General features: G+C 37.5%; 1 protein-coding gene across 1 annotated transcript; it reads right to left on the bottom strand.

Moving 5' to 3' along the window:
* Positions 1–304: 304 nt before the first annotated feature.
* Positions 305–922, bottom strand: LOC138887369 (uncharacterized). Its single transcript, XM_070169110.1, has one exon. It carries the CDS (start codon positions 920–922, stop codon positions 305–307), a length of 618 nt encoding a protein of 205 aa, XP_070025211.1.
* Positions 923–18,759: the final 17,837 nt, after the last annotated feature.

Genomic DNA, 18,759 nt, shown 5'->3' with positions numbered 1-18,759 from the left:
TGGTCATCTCCGGTGGAATCCCTGTCATGTCAAGGTGAGACCAAGCAAAACAATCCATATTTTTAATAAGAAATTTAATGAGTTTCTCCCTGAGCTCGGTAGTTAACCCCGTGCCCAGGTATACTTTTGGATCGGGCAGATGCTCGATCAGTATGATTTGTTCTAGCTCTTCGATCGTTGACTTCGTGGCATTGGAATCATCGGGGATCAGGAAGGTTCGAGCTATCGTGCAATCATCATCCTCGATAATTTCCTGTTGTTCCAATCTAGTCGAAGCCGGGGACTATGGTTGTTATTTGACCTTCTACTTTTCCTTTGATTCTGGTCCATTTGTTAATGTTAGAGTCGACACCGGTATCACCTCATCGATTGCAAACATCTCTTTGGCTATTGATTGTTTGTCGTACACCGTTTTGTCTTCTTCCGGTGTTGGGAATTTCAACACTTGATGAAGCATTGAAGGTAATACCCTATGGATCCGAGGTCTTCTGAGCAGTGCATTGTACCTCATATCACCTTCGATCACATGAAACTTTGTTTCCTGGATAGTTCCGGCCATGTTTACCGGAAATATGATTTCCCGTTTGGTGGTTTCACTCGCTATGTTGAAACCGTTGAGCAATCGAGCTGCAGGTACGATATGATCCTGAAGGCTGACCTGCTCCATGACCCTCGATTGAATAAGATTCGCCAAGCTATCTGGATCAACCAACACACGTTTAACTTGAATTTTATTCATAAGGATAGATATTACCAGTGCGTCATTGTGAGGCTGTTCGATCCCTTCTACATTTTCATCGTTGAAAGATAGGGTATCTTCTAGTAAGTAGTCCCAGGTACGCTTCTTGTCATGCCCCGAACCCAGGGAGGTGTGGCTAGCACCCGGTGACGTGCTGGACCGAGCAAACCACCCTGAACTCATAATTGTTCGACCAAAGCTAGAACATACATAGGACGAGTTAGTTGGACTCATTCCTCTTGTAACTATCATGGGCTCACATGGCCACTACTCATAATGTACAACTTGTAAGTGGGAAAATACTGTATCATTAAACCATTTTTTTTCTTAAAACATAAATATATATGGGCCGTCAAGGCCTCTGACATACTGTAAAAAGTGAACATCTATCTACAAAGCCTCTAAGATTATTTGACGTTAAATAGGACATGATACCGGCCTACCCATAAGTCTGTAGCAAAACTCTGACATGATAACTCATAGACTCGGCTGCACTCCGAATGAGGTGGAGTCTTATCGATCCTTCGCTGAATGTCAATCTCGTCTACTATGAAGGATCGTCAAACTGATTATCTATTCCTGCAGGCATGAATGCAGTGTCCCCCAACAAAAGGACGTCAATACAAATAATGTATCAAGTATGTAAGGCATGTAGATCAGTATATAAAGGACATGGAAGAAACATGGAGTAAAGAACTCAACATGTAAGTCTAGATAACACTGTAAATCATGAAAAATTATAGTGTCATGCATATGCGTATAAATATCATGTAATGCATAGGTCTGTACGTACATAATATCGAAAAAAACACCACACCTAGTGTGCAACAACACATCAAAATATTCATAGGAAAAGGACTGTGACACCTAATCTAATATGACTTAAGAGTCATATGTTTGGTTAGTGGCTTTCTGCCACGTGGGGTGGGTTGGGGATTTTCTAATCTTTATCTTCTTATTAAGTAATTGGGTAGTGTCTCGTTACCCTATAATTAATCAATTACACGCACAATTAAAAATTATTTCAATTTATTTAAAATACTAATCACTTTTAATACACTTTATACCCTACTATCATGGTCATATGGTACTATATAAAATAAATACATACACTATTATTTCATTAAATATATATATATATATATATATTCTCGGCTTTTAATTTTCCTAATCTCATATAAAGAGTAAAAGATTTCGTACGCTTAATTTTAAAAATAATCTTATAAGAAAATAATTTATATCTTTACAATAAAGAAAATCTCATAAACTTTCTCATATTATATATGTGTAAAATTTAAAGCATATTCAAAAGTAGTATTATTAATAACTATATAAAATTAAAATTTTCAAATTTTTTACAAAAATATTCCACTCAAAATATCATATCAAATATATATGATGGTATCAAGATTGTTAAAATTACAGGGTCTTATTGTCACAATTTCTGTACTCAAAGGTTGTATCAACTAGTAGACATGAAAGTGGAAGCTAAGAAAATCAATATAGACATTTCCTTGAACTGTTTTATATCACTTCAAAGCTAAAATATCAGACAAGTAATATAACTTGGACGATACAGGATAAAGAAAAAGAACTTTTACTTGATGAGGTCCAGAAAATGCAAAGAACATTACCTTTTAATGATTTAAACCAATTCTTCAATAAAATAGATAACATACCGCCAAGAAGTTATTGACGCACTAGGAATCGAAAATAAGTAATTTTGGTCACATCAAAAGTCCAACATTGCAAAATTAATGGCCAATAAAGTTTGAAATCCTAAATGACATGGAAGGGCTTCCCTACAACTTGATTAATTCAAGATTACACATCTATAGTATACAAAATAACCTTCAAGCTCATATGGATTACTATGATTTATCTTAATATTAAAATACGGGGACATTGACCCCACCGACAATTATATGAATCACGTGTTGTGATTCCTCCTGTTCATTTTTCCTGTTTGTATCCCTGTCTCTGAAGTTATTTTTTGCTTGGTCACTCAAGAACTCTCGAAGATGACCTTCGTTGAATATACGAGCTACCTCCTCCCTTAATTGTTTGCAGTTCTCGGTTCTGTGACCATGGGTTCCATGGTACTTGCACATTTGATTTGGATTCCTTTGAGTTGGATCAGTCTGAAGGGGTCTGGGCCACCTAGTATCCTTGATTCGTCAAATGGCTGACACAAAACCTGAAGCATCGACACTGAAGTTGTATTTCGATAGTCGTGGTGCTTCCTTAGGCTCGGCATGTTTATCTAAGCCACTCTTACTCATGATCCCTCGGGAATTTTGACCTCGATCATTTCAAACGGGATTACATCCCGGTCCGTTGTTTCTGCGATCTGTGTTATACGGTTGGCACTGATCTTTGTTCGATCGGGGCTCTCTGTCGATGTCTCTTTGAATCCTGCCTTCGGATCTATTTGGGTAAACTGAATCGGACGGGGCTCCCAACTGATCATACTCCACTCTGATCTTTGACTAGTAACGATTGCATATCGGCCCAGGTCACCGCTGGATATTCAATCAAATTCTACTTAGTTGACGTGATGCTACCGAACTTCGCTCGTTCAAAGCCTAAGTAAAGGCTTTGACAGCCCAATCATCGGCAACTAGGGGTAGGTCCATGCGTTCCATCTGAAATCGAGACACAAATTCCCTTAGCATTTCATTGTCCTTTTGCCTCGCTTTTAAGAGGTCCGACTTCCTGGTTGCGACCTTTATTGCTCCGACGTGTGCCTTTACGAATGAATCGGCGAGCATGGTGAAAGAATCGATGGAATTGGGTGTCAAATTGTGGTACCATATCATTGCCACCTTCGATAAAGGTTGTCCAATTCTTTTTAATAAAACGGAATCAATCTCATGATCTTCTAAGTCATTTCCCTTTATTCCTCATGTGCACGAAGTGATGTGTTCAATAGGATCGGTGGTACCATTGTACTTGGGTATGTCTGGCATACGGAACTTCTTAGGAATGGGCTTCGGAACCGCACTTTGAGGAAAAGGCTTCTGCGCGAACTTCTTCGAATCCAAACCCTTTAGGATCGGGGGTGCCCCTGGTATTTGGTCAACCCGTGAGTCATACGTCTCTACCTTTTTGTCATTAGCCTCGATTTTCTTTTCACCTGATTTTATTCGTTTAATGAGCTCCTCAAGCATCTTCATGATGCCATGGTCAGTTCCTGATCCATTATCGTTCAATTTCTCCTATACAAGCTCGATCCTATGAAAAACATCCTGTGATGTATCGAGTTCGATTCTGCCTGGTGCCCGATTCTGGAGTTACGCTATTGCAGCCTGCTGAGTTTGTAACATCTCAAATATCATTCGAAGGCTAATCCCGCCTTCTTCACCATTTTATGCATTCTGATCGGCGCCCGGGCGTCTCTGCGGACGCTATTTTCAGGGTCGGCGCCTAAGTCTCCATGAATGGTGATACAAGAACTGACATCAACCAAATCTCCGGCTTATGGTGTGTCGGGATTGATTGGAGGCACTCTATTTCCCGGGGCGTCTACATGTTCGTTTTCGCCAAGAAGACCAAGGTTGGTATCAGTGTGAGTGGGTACTGATTGAGAGTTCGACATGTTGATTCCCGAAATCAAAAATACCCACAAGAACAAGTGTAAAAGCAGTGTGTGTTATGAAGGTTAAAATATTAAGCAATCACTATTATCCTTAGCCCCACGGTGGTTACCAAACTGTTTACCCAAAAAATTGAGTAACAATTAATCTTATATTGTGGTTTTAAGGATATGTAATTTCACCTAATACTAATTGATTAACTTAAAGATTAGTAATGAGAATTGACAAGAATGTAAAACAAACCAATGTCTGGACAGTACCCTCGAGCCGATGAACCCTCGAGCTTAGTAAAGTAAGAACAATAAAAGAAAAGTTAATGAACTAGAAAAAAAAAGAAATATTATATTGCTTTGTTCTGTATGATGTGAGGTCCCTACAAATGATGGGGACTCCCCTTTATATACTAGAGGAATCCTAATTATGGTGCAATTCTAACTACAGAAGTAAATCCCATGATTGTCTATTCCGAGGTTTCCGTCGTGATCTTCAACCTGTTACGAATATCTCGCCCTTCCGTTATTGCACTTCACTCGAAGTAGATTATATTTAGTCTCGATCGCTGCTGGCCTCGACCTTGACGGGTACCTCGATTCTTTAACTTGAAACCCCATCTTCGTACTCTGGCCCGGTCCACTACGAGGCTAACCCTCGTCGTGATTTTCCAGTCTCGATTGAATAACAAAATCGGGCAAGCCCGATTTTAACTGTATACTATATAAAAAATGCTTTTCGAATAAATTCCTTTTGATAATTTTATTTTTCCATCAAAATGTGGCATGTACTTATTTGAGAAGATCTTTAATGTAAGGTTAAAATAGATTTAAGTCATAATCTCATTACTTATATATATATAAAACTGAATATAATAAATTTATTTTAATAAAAAAAATACATATCTCTCAACAGTATATATATATATATATATATATATATATATATATTGAGGAACATTAACCTGGTGATGTGACAGGCTCATTGAACAGGAAGTGCTTTTATTTATTTTTTTTACAATTAATTTGCTTCTGCCTTCGACTTTTACCATCAAATATTTAATAGTCATCGCATCTGTTCCCAAAAAGACGTAATGTTTAAAATTAACCTTCATGCACTCAATACGTTCAATTTGCTAAATAATCCTTTGGTTTCCCTAGAAGACGTGACTTTTGACAAAGTAACAACCATTGTTAATACTGCATAATTACTAAGTCTACAAACAATGGTCTTGATACCCAATTTTTGGTAAAGGTTTGGCTTATGTTATTTGTTGCTTTTTGGCCTATAAACAAATGTTTTTGGCTCATTAATTCTATTTGTTACCAAATCACGGGACACAACCGTAGATCGAGGCCCGGAAGTCCTCGCTTCGCTTTTTTCGTCTATGAATAATGTTTTATCCAGCAAAAGAAAATGATGGTCTTGATACCCAAATTTTTTCATTCATCACAAAGTTATGATTATGCAGTCTGACTGATAGGAAGCATGAAGTTTTATACATGGAAAAATCCTTTTGGCCACACCGTTTTTAGCTAGATTGACCCAAATGGGGTTATTTAGGTAATTTTACGCCCCAATTAGGGTTTCAGGCGTATTTCTATACCGATAATACCCTTTCAGTTAATTTTGAATATTCTCTCCCACTATTTAATATTTGTCTTCTCAATACATAGAAGATCTCAAAGGTTCAAATCCTATTTCCCATAAAGTTTTTCTTTTATTTTTTTACGTATTCCCAGTCTTTTTTTTTTTGTAGTATACACTAATATAATTCGAAATAATTCATCTATATATATGTATTTGATTGTGCAATTAGTATATTTTTAGTATTTGATTTTGTATTTCGTATATTGTTTGTATAATAAGGTCTTCAAAGCCCTACTATTTAAACACTATACTACAACAATTATGTATACTAATGTTAGGATACGCGCGTTGCGCGTGTAACCTATTTCAATGAATACAAATTTTAAAAAATCATATAAATAATCTATTAAAACTTTTGTTAGAGTTATAAAAGTAAAATTAACAAAAATGTAAGTTTCTAAATATTATTGATCCCAATTAGCTAGCTTTCAACGAAAGAAGAAACTCTTAGGACAAAAATACAATTATTCTATTGCTATGATTGTCACACCTCCTTTTTCTACCTACACTCCGAAGGGTGCATAAGGGAATTTTTCCAATTAAAGGACAATCAAAACGGGATTTATTATTAAAAGAATTCAGAGTCGCCACTTGGGAGATTTATGGTGTCCCAAGTCACCGGTTGAATCCCAAATCGAGAAAAAGATTGACTCTGTTTAACAGTCCGCGAATCAGATATCCGAGTAAGGAATTCTGTTAACCCGGGAGAAGGTGTTAGGCATTCCCGAGTTCCGTGGTTCTAGCATGGTCGCTCCACTGTCATATTTGGCTTAATTATCTGATTTTAGAACATTTTGAACCTATGTGAAAATTTTAACTTTTAACCGCATTTTTTTAAAGAAGACTTAACATCGTCTAAAATATGTCTTTGGATCGCGCCACATGAAATGCACCCGTAATCCGAAACATATTTTATTCAACGTTATTAGGATTTGGATTTGGGTCACATGAAATGCACACCCGAGTTTAAGGAAGTCAATTATTAAAATAACGCGCCTAAAATGACTATGCGTTTACAATTTGCGAGGGCCATGGAATTTTAACTAAACGGCACGCCTCGAATTCTAAGAATCAATACAATTAATTAAGTGAGGGCCATGCAATTATCATTTTTGTTTGGCATAACACACCTCAATTCTAAATTAAAAGGATTAATCAAACTAAAATTTGGAGGGCCATAACTATTATTATTTTTCTAATGTGGCTTGCCCTAGTTTATTTTAAGGAAACTAGTTAAAGGAAAGGCATTGAAGGGGTACTAATTAGTGAAAATCGAGTCTACTTGGTAGCTGATCCTGCGTCAAATGATGAAGCTATTAAAAGAGAATTGTTCCAACAAAGATGCCCTTGCAAGGACGAAGGATGGATTTAGCAAAATTAAACAAATTCAAGTCCATGAAATACACAAGTCTTTTTATGAATGCCTTCTGAGACTTGGCCTGGGAGGAGCCCATTTTTAAATGGACGAGAAAATCCAAAAACATGTGACAAACTGCCAAGTATGTCATGAGCTTCCTCAATTAGGCCAACGTTAGGCCTAGTTCTATGAATTCCCATATTCGCTCGACCAAATAAAGCCAATCAGTTGAAAACTATAGGAAGACAAGGAATTAAACTAATGAAATTATTTATGAACTTCAACTAATTAAACAAACTCAACAATTTATGTCACCTAGCAATCCAAGAGAACATAACCACCCCAAGAAAAATCAAAATTCAATTAAGAAATGGTTTGAAAAATTCATTGGCGCATAACCAAGATCCAGCATACTTTTCATACAAATCTTTTCATACTAAACAATGAATGTGCTAATTAAATGCCATTTTGTTCAGTTTCATTATTTAACATGAACCACTACTAATTTCAAATCCATGCATGAAGTAATAACCTACCAACCAAACAGGACCAAATGAGACCCAAAATTCAAGGCTTAATAGTTCCAAATGAGACAAGCATCAGGACCATTCCTGCTTTTACTCTTGTGACCCAAATACAGCAGTAGGCCTCATTGCTTGAAAATTAACACAACACTAACCTACAGCCCAGAGACTGGTCCCTAATGCTATCCATATCTCAATAGCAATGAAAGTTATACAACAGAAAATGAAGATTGTAGCTTGAAACAGAGATAAGATTTAACTTTAGCATTGCAGTTTCCATAATCAGAAGGGTGAACAAGTCAACTATACTACAAGAGATTTAAACATTATACTCCCATCCAAACAAACGAACTTTAGCTAACTTACAAACGCAAACTTGCTAAATTATGATACCAGACTATCTTATAAATGAGATTAAAAGCAGAAATATAAATGAACAACCAAAACATGTAAAGAAGGCATAAACTACATAGCAACAAGATCTTTGAAAGACAAAAACTGAATTTCAACATTTATCACTAGTCTTCCATGTTGAACATATATTTGCACTTCACATGCGATTCAGGATGCAAGAAGTACCTGGCAGTAAACGAAATAAGAAAAATGAAGAATCAACAGTAATAGCAGCAGGCAATAAGCAGCAGATTTCAACCAGTTTCAAACCCAGAAAAATGAAATAACAGCCCAGGAAAACAATTTTAATCCAAGCAAATGAACCATAAGACCTTAACCCGACTTGATTTCAACTCATTTCAACTATCAGCTATCCAGAATTTGTTTCAGCCTTAAGGAAACTTCAGAAATCACCAATAACTCAATGAAACAGTGTTATTCTTTAGAGTTCTCAGAATGTTCTCTTAACTCTTCTCAGTATTTTAGAGTCTCAGAATCTATGTATTTCAGAGTACCCGACTGTTCTCCTCCCTTTTTCAATATTTTAGAATCTCAGAATGTTCTTCTTTTTTAACTCTATGTATTCTTCAGCCTTTTATAGGCAACCAATTAGTGCAATCCCATTACGAGCGTCCCTTCCCTTATTTTAATTATCTCCACTGATTTAGTTTCTAAATTAATCAATTAGTGTCATTTCCATTACCAATCCCCTTTTCTATTTTAATTATCTCCACTAGCCTAGTGCCTTTAATTAATTCAGTAATACAATTTCTACCCTACCACTACTGAGAAGCTTTCTTAAGTTAGGTAAACACTTGAATTAAACTTACACTAATCAATTCTTATCAACAAGAAATTAATTAAATTATCAAATTAATGTTAGTTAAATCTACTAAATGATTAACAAGATATGACTGATAATACCATTAAAGAAACAAATAACATATTCACAATCAACAAAACCCATGGACGGAAGCTATTTTAAACTTACGGATTGGTCGAGTTTTAATTGAAATCGACCAGAAAAAGAAAAAGAAATGAGGAAGGATGAACAACAGAATATTACTAATCGAGAATAAATAATAAACTCAAAAAACTTACCGGCCAGGCTCAAACTTGGAATTGGCACTCTGAATCAACCCAAAATAATTCCAAATGTTTGTTCTTGGTGGAGAACAAACGAGCGTCATTATTTTGTGATGAAACAGGCTTGAATAAGCCTAGAAATCCAACAAAATGACCTTTCATGCCCTGGTCAGAATTTAGGGTTCTAAAGCTCGAACTCAGATTCGATATTCGAAGAGTTCTAGGTGGATTTGAAGAAAACTGAGCGGGTATTTGGACTGAGGGGTGTTTGGGGGTTCCGGGGTGTAAATTTGGCGGTGAATGGCGCCGGTGCCGCCACCTTAGGGCGGTGAGGGTATGGTGGCGGCTGGTCTCTAGGGTTTGGGTGACGGAGACAAGAGATAAGATAGGGGGGTTCTGAGGGGGGCGGGGTCCGTTTGGGCAATTATATACTTGGGGTGGAATTGGATCCAGGCCGTTCGATCAAACAAGATCAACGGCTTGGATCATCTGACTAAATGGAACGACGATGTTTTAGACACCTTTGAGATCAGATCGGTCTCTAAAAATGGGTCGGGGTCGGATACGGGTGATGGGGCGCGTTCTAAACCATTGGATGAACGATCTTTAACGGCTTAGATTAAAGCATGCCCAAACGACGTCGTTTGGTTTAGTGTGGTGATGGACTGGGTTTTGGGGCGGGTTTGGACCGGTTTTGGTTGGGTTTTGAGGATAATTTTGGCCTGTAGATTTGGGTTTGAAGAACATCCCAAACTTTGATTTCTCATTTCTTTCCTCTTTCTTTTCAAATTAATTCCCTCTTTTTCTTGCTTTATTTTTTCCAAAATTAAAATCCTAAATTAAGTTATAAAACCAAAATTAATCTTAAAAATACTAATTAACTCTAAATTATAATTATCACGAATAATTAAATACTAAATTAAAAGAAAATCACACAGTTTGACTAAAAATACAAAAAAATATGTTATTATTTTTTGATTTTTTATTTTTGTAAAACACCTAATTATTAATTAATTCAAAAAATGTAAAATCAAATCCTAAAGTGAGCTGATACGAACGATTTTTGCCCATTTGAATACTCCGTGGGAAGTATTTTTTGAAAGATTTGACCGAACCTCTGCTTCAAAGGTTTCCTACATATCCTTGGCCATAAAGGAATCAGGTTAATGTAGTTCGGAAAGTTTCGGTAGCTGGGACTACCATGAAGCTGTGATTTTACTGTTGTTGCTGTTGCTGCTACTGCTTACTGACCTCCTTATTACACCATGACAAAAATAAAGAAGCTAGACTAAACTATGATCTATGCATTACAAAGATCTACTCTATACTTCTCAAGCTTGATCTTGTGATTCTTGTTGCCTCATTGACTTGTATTTTCCAGCAGAAGTTCCTTTGCTGCTGACTTGAATTGTATTTTTAAGATGCTTTCTCTTTCCTCCAGGCGGGCACCTCATTGCTGAACCTTTAAACGTCTTCCTTTGACCATTGTTGCCTATCCTCTGTTCCTCAAGCGGGCTCCTGATTACTCGAACTTGAATTGCTTCTTCCCTTCGTTCTCCAGGTGGGTTCCTGACTTCTTGAAATTTGAATGGTATTGTCTTGTTCTCTAGGTGGGCTCCTGATTGCTGAAACTCGAAATGTATTCCCTTGTTCTCCAGGTGGGCTCCTGATTTCAACAAAAATAGACAAAACAAAGAAAATTCTCTGCCCCAGTTTGGTAGCTGGACACATATGTGAGTGTTAACCTGAATCATATTACCAAATATCAATAAGAACTTGAAAGCTGAAACTTGAATTGTACTCCCTTGTTCTCCAGGTGGGCTCCTGATTGCCGATACTTCAATACTTCAACTGTTGTTCCTTGTTCTCCAGGTGGACGCCTGATTGCCAATACTTCAACTGTTGTTCCTTGTTCTCCAGGTGGACACCTGATTGTTGATACTTTAACTGTTGTTCCTTGTTCTCCAGGTGGACGCCTGATTGCTGATATTTCAACTGTCTTTCCTTGTTCTCCAGGTGGATGACTGATTGCTAATACTTGTGCCAATCTTCCTTGAAACTTGATTTGTTTTCTCTTGTTCTCCAGGTGAGCTCCTGATTACTTGATCCTGAACTGCTTTTTGTCCTTAACATCCGTGTTGCTCTTCCCTGTTCTTCAGACGGGTATCTGACTTTCAACAAAATAGACAAAACAAAAGAAAATTTTCTGCCCCAGTTTGGTAACCGGGCTCATATGTAAGTGTTAATTGAATCCTTTTACCAAACATCTCTAACAATCTGCAAGCTACATCCCATTATCCAGGAGGGTCCTGAAAATCTCTAGCAAGTTTCCAAAGCTACATTATATTTTTTAGAGGTATGATTTCATCGAATCTTGTTATTTAAGACAGTCTTAAAGCTACATCCCATTATCCAAGAGAGTCCTGAAATTTCGAATTAAAGCTTATCTTACGAATGACAATTTCAATGCTAAAATGTACTCTCTTAAAACAACACTTACTTATCTAATGGAATGCTTAAAGTTACGTCCCATTATTCAGGTGGGTCCTAAAAACGCTTATGCGAACTTTGAAGCCAACTTATATTCCTTTTGGTGCACATTTGTCCTATATTTACTACTTATGATTGTTTTGGATTTTAACCTAGGTCCCATTTTCCAGGAGGGTCCTGAAAATTTACTGTCAAACCTGTTTGGTGCCTGCCTTTCCTTGTGGTGGTTTTCTCTGAAACAAACGAAATTTTCCGCCCCTGTTTCAATCAAAGAAAAATCTTGTCAGTTTAAAATGTGGTGGTTGGTTTGTGGCCTTAACTTTGAGGGCTATTTCTCCTTCGCTTCTCATGATAACTGATTTTTGCTCGAAGACCTTGCTTGTTCTAATGTCTAACCACTTTCTCTGTCACCCTTATTACAGAAAATACCTCTTCTTCGTTCAAACCCAATACCCTTTATTTGTTGCATTGCTTATGAACTGTCATTTACCAAACCTTTGTGTTTCACCGAAAAATACCTTTGATTCGTCCACCCAACACCCTTCATATGTTGCATTGACATGAATTGATATATACCAAACCTTTGTATTTCACACGACTCCAAAGCATGTTGATTGTTACCAACTCAATGCGCTTGTTGTTCTTTCTTGACTTATGACACCTTGATGTTCTAGCCAGATCCCGTTGGAAAGCTGGTGGCAAAATTTGAAGTCATTTCTCACTTGTTCTAACCAAACAGACTCAGGAAGAGGAAGTAAACAATACAAAAGGAACAGAGTAAAGGACAATGGAAAGAGATGATTCCTAACAAGAAAACTACAAAGTAGAAACCTATCGGATGTGGATACCGACTCTAATGACCTTGACATGCACCTGCGGCCTATTCTATTAAGCAAATCTTATGTTCAGCTCTTGTTGTACCTTTTCACCGTGAAACTGGGCTTCAATGCTTCGCTTATCCAATCTGATTCGCAATCCTTATTTGATTTGTAGTACCCGAAGGGTTTTCACCATCAAGCCTCTCTCATTTTGGTCTTCCTCTTAACTCATCGTCGCCTTATGGTGCCCATGAAGGTTTTCACCAATAAGACTCTCTCATTTTTTATTTCTCTCAGCTTTTATCGCCTTCCGGTACCCGTGAGGGTTTTCATCAATAAGACTCTCTCATTCTTCATTTCCCTTGTTTGGACCGGAGTGTTGCCCCATAATATGATTCACCTGTACTCGCTTGACCTGGCATCTCTTGAAGACTGATTGGAAGGTCTTTCTTTGGACCGTAATGTGGGCTTTTGGATAATGTTAGAAAGAAAAGGTATAAAAGGCTCAAACAATTCAAATGGGTTAAAAATTACAACTTTCGGAATCAGATTTCTTACAACAAGCACAACTTCTGCCCTAGTTTCTTGCTTGGGGACTTTTGGATTTTCTTTTGATGGGACCGAACCGTGAGGCTGCCTATGTATCCTTTAAAGGAATCAGATCGAACGTTAGAAATTACTTTGTTGTTGTGATTTTTCTTTCCTTTTTCTTCCTCTTTCTCTTCTTTTCTTTTCTTTCTTTTTCTCTTTTTGTTATTTTGTTGTTTTTTCTTTTTCTCTTTCTTTTTCTTCCTTTTTCTTCTTCTTCTTTTTCCTTTACTTATCTTTCACGCTTGCGTTTCTGATCTTTGCTACTAATTCCGAAAGAGGGGTATGAAAGAAAATAAATAAGGCTCAAAGGGGTAACAAAGGATAAAGTGTTTAGATAGCAGAACAAAATGCCTTCGTCATTTCAATCTCCAAAACATGCCAAGTGCAAACTACATAATTAAACAAACCAAGGAAAACATTTGTAATATCTTTTGATTGTACTAGACTTGATAACTATATCAACACATTCGCCTTCTACATCTGTTAACTACAAAGCACCATTTGACAACACCCTCACTCTCATTACTACGAACGGCCCCTGTCAATTTTGGCAAACCTAATGTGTCATGATGCTTTTCAATAGGGTTTCTTTATGTTCTATCTGCCCCAGTTTCACACAATTTGGGCTTGAAGTGATCTCACAATGCCTTTACTTATTTCCCTCAAATGTCCCCACATATTCAAAATTGTCTCATTGCTTCCTGACTAAACTGACCTCTAAAGATCAGGCTGAGAATTATGTTGTACATGTCATGTCACTAGAACCATTATGAAAAGAACTGAAAAAGGAGAAGAGAACTAAAACAAATGACTAGAAATAGCAAAAAACGGAGAATTGCATTAGACAGACGGTGAAAGGTTTTGAACAACAAAACAAGCAAAATAAACTAGGGTACAACCCTAAAACAACCTAGATAACACTAAATGAGACACTACAACTAAAGGAACTAAATAAAATAAAGGATATAAGGGTTTGAGTCACAAGACAATATCCGAATTACAACCCTGAAATAACCCGGCCAACAAAAATGACAACAAACTAAGCCACCAAAGCTCCTCTCCGGCTGACCAAGAAATGTAGCGTCTTTCCAATTACCAAGCACGGTATCTTAGCCACTGAATTCTACATCACCAATACTAGGAACTTCACAAGTCTTCATCACATTGTTCTTAACAAATTGCTTTTGGGTTCCTTTTGCTGGCTCATTCTTAAGATCAACCTCTAATAGCGTTGAAAGTTTCGCAGCACGTGGTCCTCCGAGGACCTCAGAAGAATTCTCATATTCCTTTTCAAAACAAATCATACCCACCATATGTGTCTCATTATGCACAGGTGATGGACTTTGGCTAGTGTCTACTGCATCTGGACTTTGCACGACAAAGTCGCCTACATCAATAAGCTTCTGAATCGCAATCTTCAGATTCCAACACTTCTCTATGTCATGCCCCGGGGCATCTGAGCAATATGTGCACCTTTGAGAAAAATCAAACTTCTTTGGAAGATGATTTGGCATTGCTATCTGGGTCGGCTTCAACATGTCCAATTTCCTTAGCCTCTAGAACAGACTGGCATATGACTCTCCCGATGGAGTGAAGATTTTCTTCTTCCGTAACCTCTCATTCTTAAATGCTTGATTGGGCCGAAAACCTGATCCAGGGGGTTTTCGGTAGGCTCATGGGGGTAGATAGGCATTTTGTGGAGCTGGGTACTGGGAAAGTGATGTACAACTTTGGGAGTTCTATGGAGAGAAGTGGCATTGGGGAGGATCATTTGGTGCACAAGGATATCCACGGGGATGATGTCGAGGCTAGAAGTGTTGATCGGGAAAGCCCATTGGATCATTTTTTCTTTTTCTCTTTCTTCCACCCAAGCTTACTGGGATGTTCTGAATGTCTTTCGAACAACTCATGATTTTTCCTGACTTGATTCCCTCGTCTACTAGCTCCCCCATTTTTAACACATCATTGAAAAGCTTTCCCAAGGCCGGGATCAAATGACTGAAGTAGGTGGGCCCCTAGGCTTTTAGGAAAAGCTCAACCATTTCTTCTTCACCAATCGGGGTATTGACTCGAGCAACCTAATCCCTCCATCTAAGCCAAACTCTCTAAAGCTTTCCTCCGGTTTCTTTTCCATTTTAGATAGGGAGGAGCGGTTTGGGGTAACACCTGATTTGTATTGAAAGTTTCGAACAAAATCTTGAGCTATGTCACCCAATGTAGGCCACTTGCCAACATCTTGACGATCATGCCAATCCAAAGCTGCCCCAGTCAGGCTCTCACTGAAATACGCCATCATCAAGTCATCTTTCTCTCCAACACCTCTTATTTCACTGCAATAAACCTTGAGGTGGGCTACCGGATCTCCACCCCATCATACAAGTTAAATTTTGGCACTTTAAACCCCTCGGGCAGGCGAACGTCAGGGGACACAAACAGTTCTTTGTAAGATATGCTACCCTGGTCTCCCATTCCTTGCTTGTTCTTTAAGGACTGTTCTATGCCTTTCAGCCTCCTAGGTATCCCATCTTTCCCTTCTCTTCTTGTGAACCTTTCATTTTTAACATGAGGCTCATCCTGCGGGCCCTGTTTGTATGAGTAGGGAACCTTGTGGGCAACCTCTGAGGGGTAATATTGGGCATCATGATCTTGGAGATAAGCGGGTGGATCTGGAGAGTATGGATGATCATCTGGCATTGTGTGCGGAGTTTGGGTAAGGGCAGCATCTAGGAAGCTAGGTGGTGGCGGGGGCAGTGCCTCCCCAGTCATCCAAGCCTGATACATGTCCACCATGTGTTGTCTTAACATCTTTACCTCTTCAACCAACCCATTGTCCTGTTCAACCAACTACTTTCGGGCACAGATATCAACCAACTCAGTTCTGTTGTTGTCTGTCATTGCTTTTTGACTTTGTGTTGTAGAGAAGAGTTACCACTTTAAAACCCACAAACCAACCAACCTTCTTCTATGAATATAATAAAATGAAGCCATCACGTTAGCGTTAGGGAATTTAACATAAGATAATCTCACTTAATGTGCAATGCACCTAGCCACAATTATCGGTTATAAAATGACTTCGAGGGTACAAAGGTCAGTCGACATCATCCCGATTTGTTCATTTCAACCTCTCTTTTCTTTGCTTTTCTAGCACTTGCTTGTTCATTTTCCTTCCTTTTTTCCCTTCTAATTATCACTCTTTTCTTTCCTCTCATTTCTCATATCCCATAATTTCACTTTTTTTTTCTCTTTTTTTAATAATAAAAATAATGATTCGATCGAACCCTATGTATGTTGCCTACGTATCATGACCCCGCATGAATCAGATCTTTGCGTAGTTCGGGAAGAACGGGAATAAAGTAAACAAACTGACATTCTCCTTTTTTCTTTTTCTTTTACCTCAACGACTACTCTGATGAGAAAAGAGAAATAAAACCAGCAAATCCTTTCTAAACTCAAGCTTAACGGGCATGTTTTTTTATCCTTTTGAAACAAATACTCTATTAAGGAAATATCCTAGAAGAGAAAAATATTTTTTTGATTCTGTTTTTTTAGGAAGAAAATCTAAAGAATAAACTACAGAAAAATATTTTGAATTTTCATTTGATATCTTGACGCAAGATTTCGAAACAAGCAAAAAAAAAGAATTTGGGTTTCAATTTTGATTGCCTAAAAGAAAAACTCTGAAAATAAATCAAAGATAAAGTATGTTGTCTTTTTTTCTTCTATGTACAATATCCTAAAGTTCTAATGAAAACAAGAAGAATTGTTTTTTCATTTTTCACTAATTTCCCAAAGAAACTTCTCAAAAGAAAATCTTTTGAATTTTGAATTAACACCTTAAATAAAGCATTTAAAGAAGTACTAAAAGAAAATTCTCTTTTTTTAAAAAAATTTTGGTCCTAATATACTTAAAGGAAATATAAAAACAATTCATTTTAAGTCCTAGATATTAATTGCCTAAAGGAAAACAACTTCAAAAAATTTTCTTTTTTCCATTTCTAGAATTAATAATCTAAAGAAAACTTATAACAGAAATATAAAATGCAATATCTTTTTTTTTGGATTTTTGAGTTACAGCACATTTTTTCAAATATAAAGAAGAAAATACAATAACAAAAGGCCTTACATTACTGTACAAAACTAGAAAGTAAAAGACGACATAAAATGAAGAACGGACTCAAAACATAAAAATAAAACAAATCTCCTTAAGCAACTCCTGATTGAGCGATCCTGACTGGATGGTCATGGGGTGTCTGTCATACTCAAACTCCGGTAAATAAATCCACACGTGTATGACAAAACTTTAAACCAACACTACGTGAGACAATAACACTCCCTACTGGACACATGCAAGACATGATTGAGGCTATTTTTGCAAAATGGCTTATTTGGCCAAAAGGTGGCTAGAAGTGCAAATTTTGGTTAAGACCCCGCAAAGCCAAGAACCTAAGATTTACTAGGAAGACTGGACCCTATGTGGATTGCCTACGTATCCCACCCCGAGAGACGAGAATCAGGTTCGCGTAGTTCGGGCAGCTTGGATACGGGCGATAATTAAAAAAAATAACTAATTTAGAGAAAATATAGTTTTTTTGTTTTTTCTTGAAAAATGATGAAACATGCAAAATCTTTTAGGATTTTCTTTTTCTCTTTTTTTTTTGATTTTCTGATTTTCGGAAAATGATGAAAAAGTGCAAATCTTTTTTTTCTGAATTTTCAAGCTCTTTTTTTAACAACATAATTGGGCCAAATCGCTTTATCTCTACACTTCACTCTCTCTCATTTTTTTTTCTTTTTCATTTTTCATTTGCCCTCAACTATCATTGGTCCGCCAAATGACATTTTTACCCTTGAATAAATGCAACATGCAGCACATAGGATGCATCAAGATGGTCTGTTATTTTGGGTGCACCTGTCCTAGACGGACCCAACCCCTGTGTTGAGTCCCCAAAGTCAAAATGCACATGATGCAAGCAAGCGCTCCTACTAGGGATCCGGCATGAGGCTATGTTATACTAGGTTTGAAAACCTGGATTTATTGTTCTAGACCTGGCTTACCCGAGCGGACAACTCGAGCCGAGGAGGGGCAGCGTACCGGGAATACAGAAGCTTCACCGGCTTTGCAACTTGTCCGAACCTCGTTCTAAATTTGGGATATAACTCTAACAGAAAAGAAGTCACATGAAGTGCACACTTCCCAGATGATTTAGAAGACTCAGAGAGAGGAGGGATTCGTAGCAATTTTATAGACAATTCAAATAATATCAAAGCGGTAAAAAGCGGCATTTAGCACATTAGGGCTAAACATGTAAAAATCAGATAATAAACAAAGCCAAGTATAATAGTTATTCTAAGCTCGCTTGAACCCTGAACCAGAGATTCTGGGTGCGGTTCCCCAGCAGAGTCGCCAAAGCTGTCACACCTCCTTTTTCTATCTACACCCCGAAGGGTGCATAAGGGAGTTTTTCCAATTAGAGGATAATCAAAATGGGATTTATTATTAAAAGAATTTAGAGTCGCCACTTGG

The sequence above is a fragment of the Nicotiana sylvestris genome, chromosome 3, assembly GCF_000393655.2.
Source record: "Nicotiana sylvestris chromosome 3, ASM39365v2, whole genome shotgun sequence".
In the NCBI taxonomy this organism is placed as follows: domain Eukaryota; kingdom Viridiplantae; phylum Streptophyta; class Magnoliopsida; order Solanales; family Solanaceae; genus Nicotiana; species Nicotiana sylvestris.
The sequence above is the reverse complement of the archived record's forward strand: the minus strand, read 5'-3'. Positions and strand labels throughout refer to the sequence as shown.

Coding starts and splice junctions, on each gene's coding strand:
- LOC138887369 (XM_070169110.1), bottom strand. CDS start 922: ATGAGTTCAGGGTGGTTTGCTCGGTCCAGCACGTCACCGGGTGCTAGC.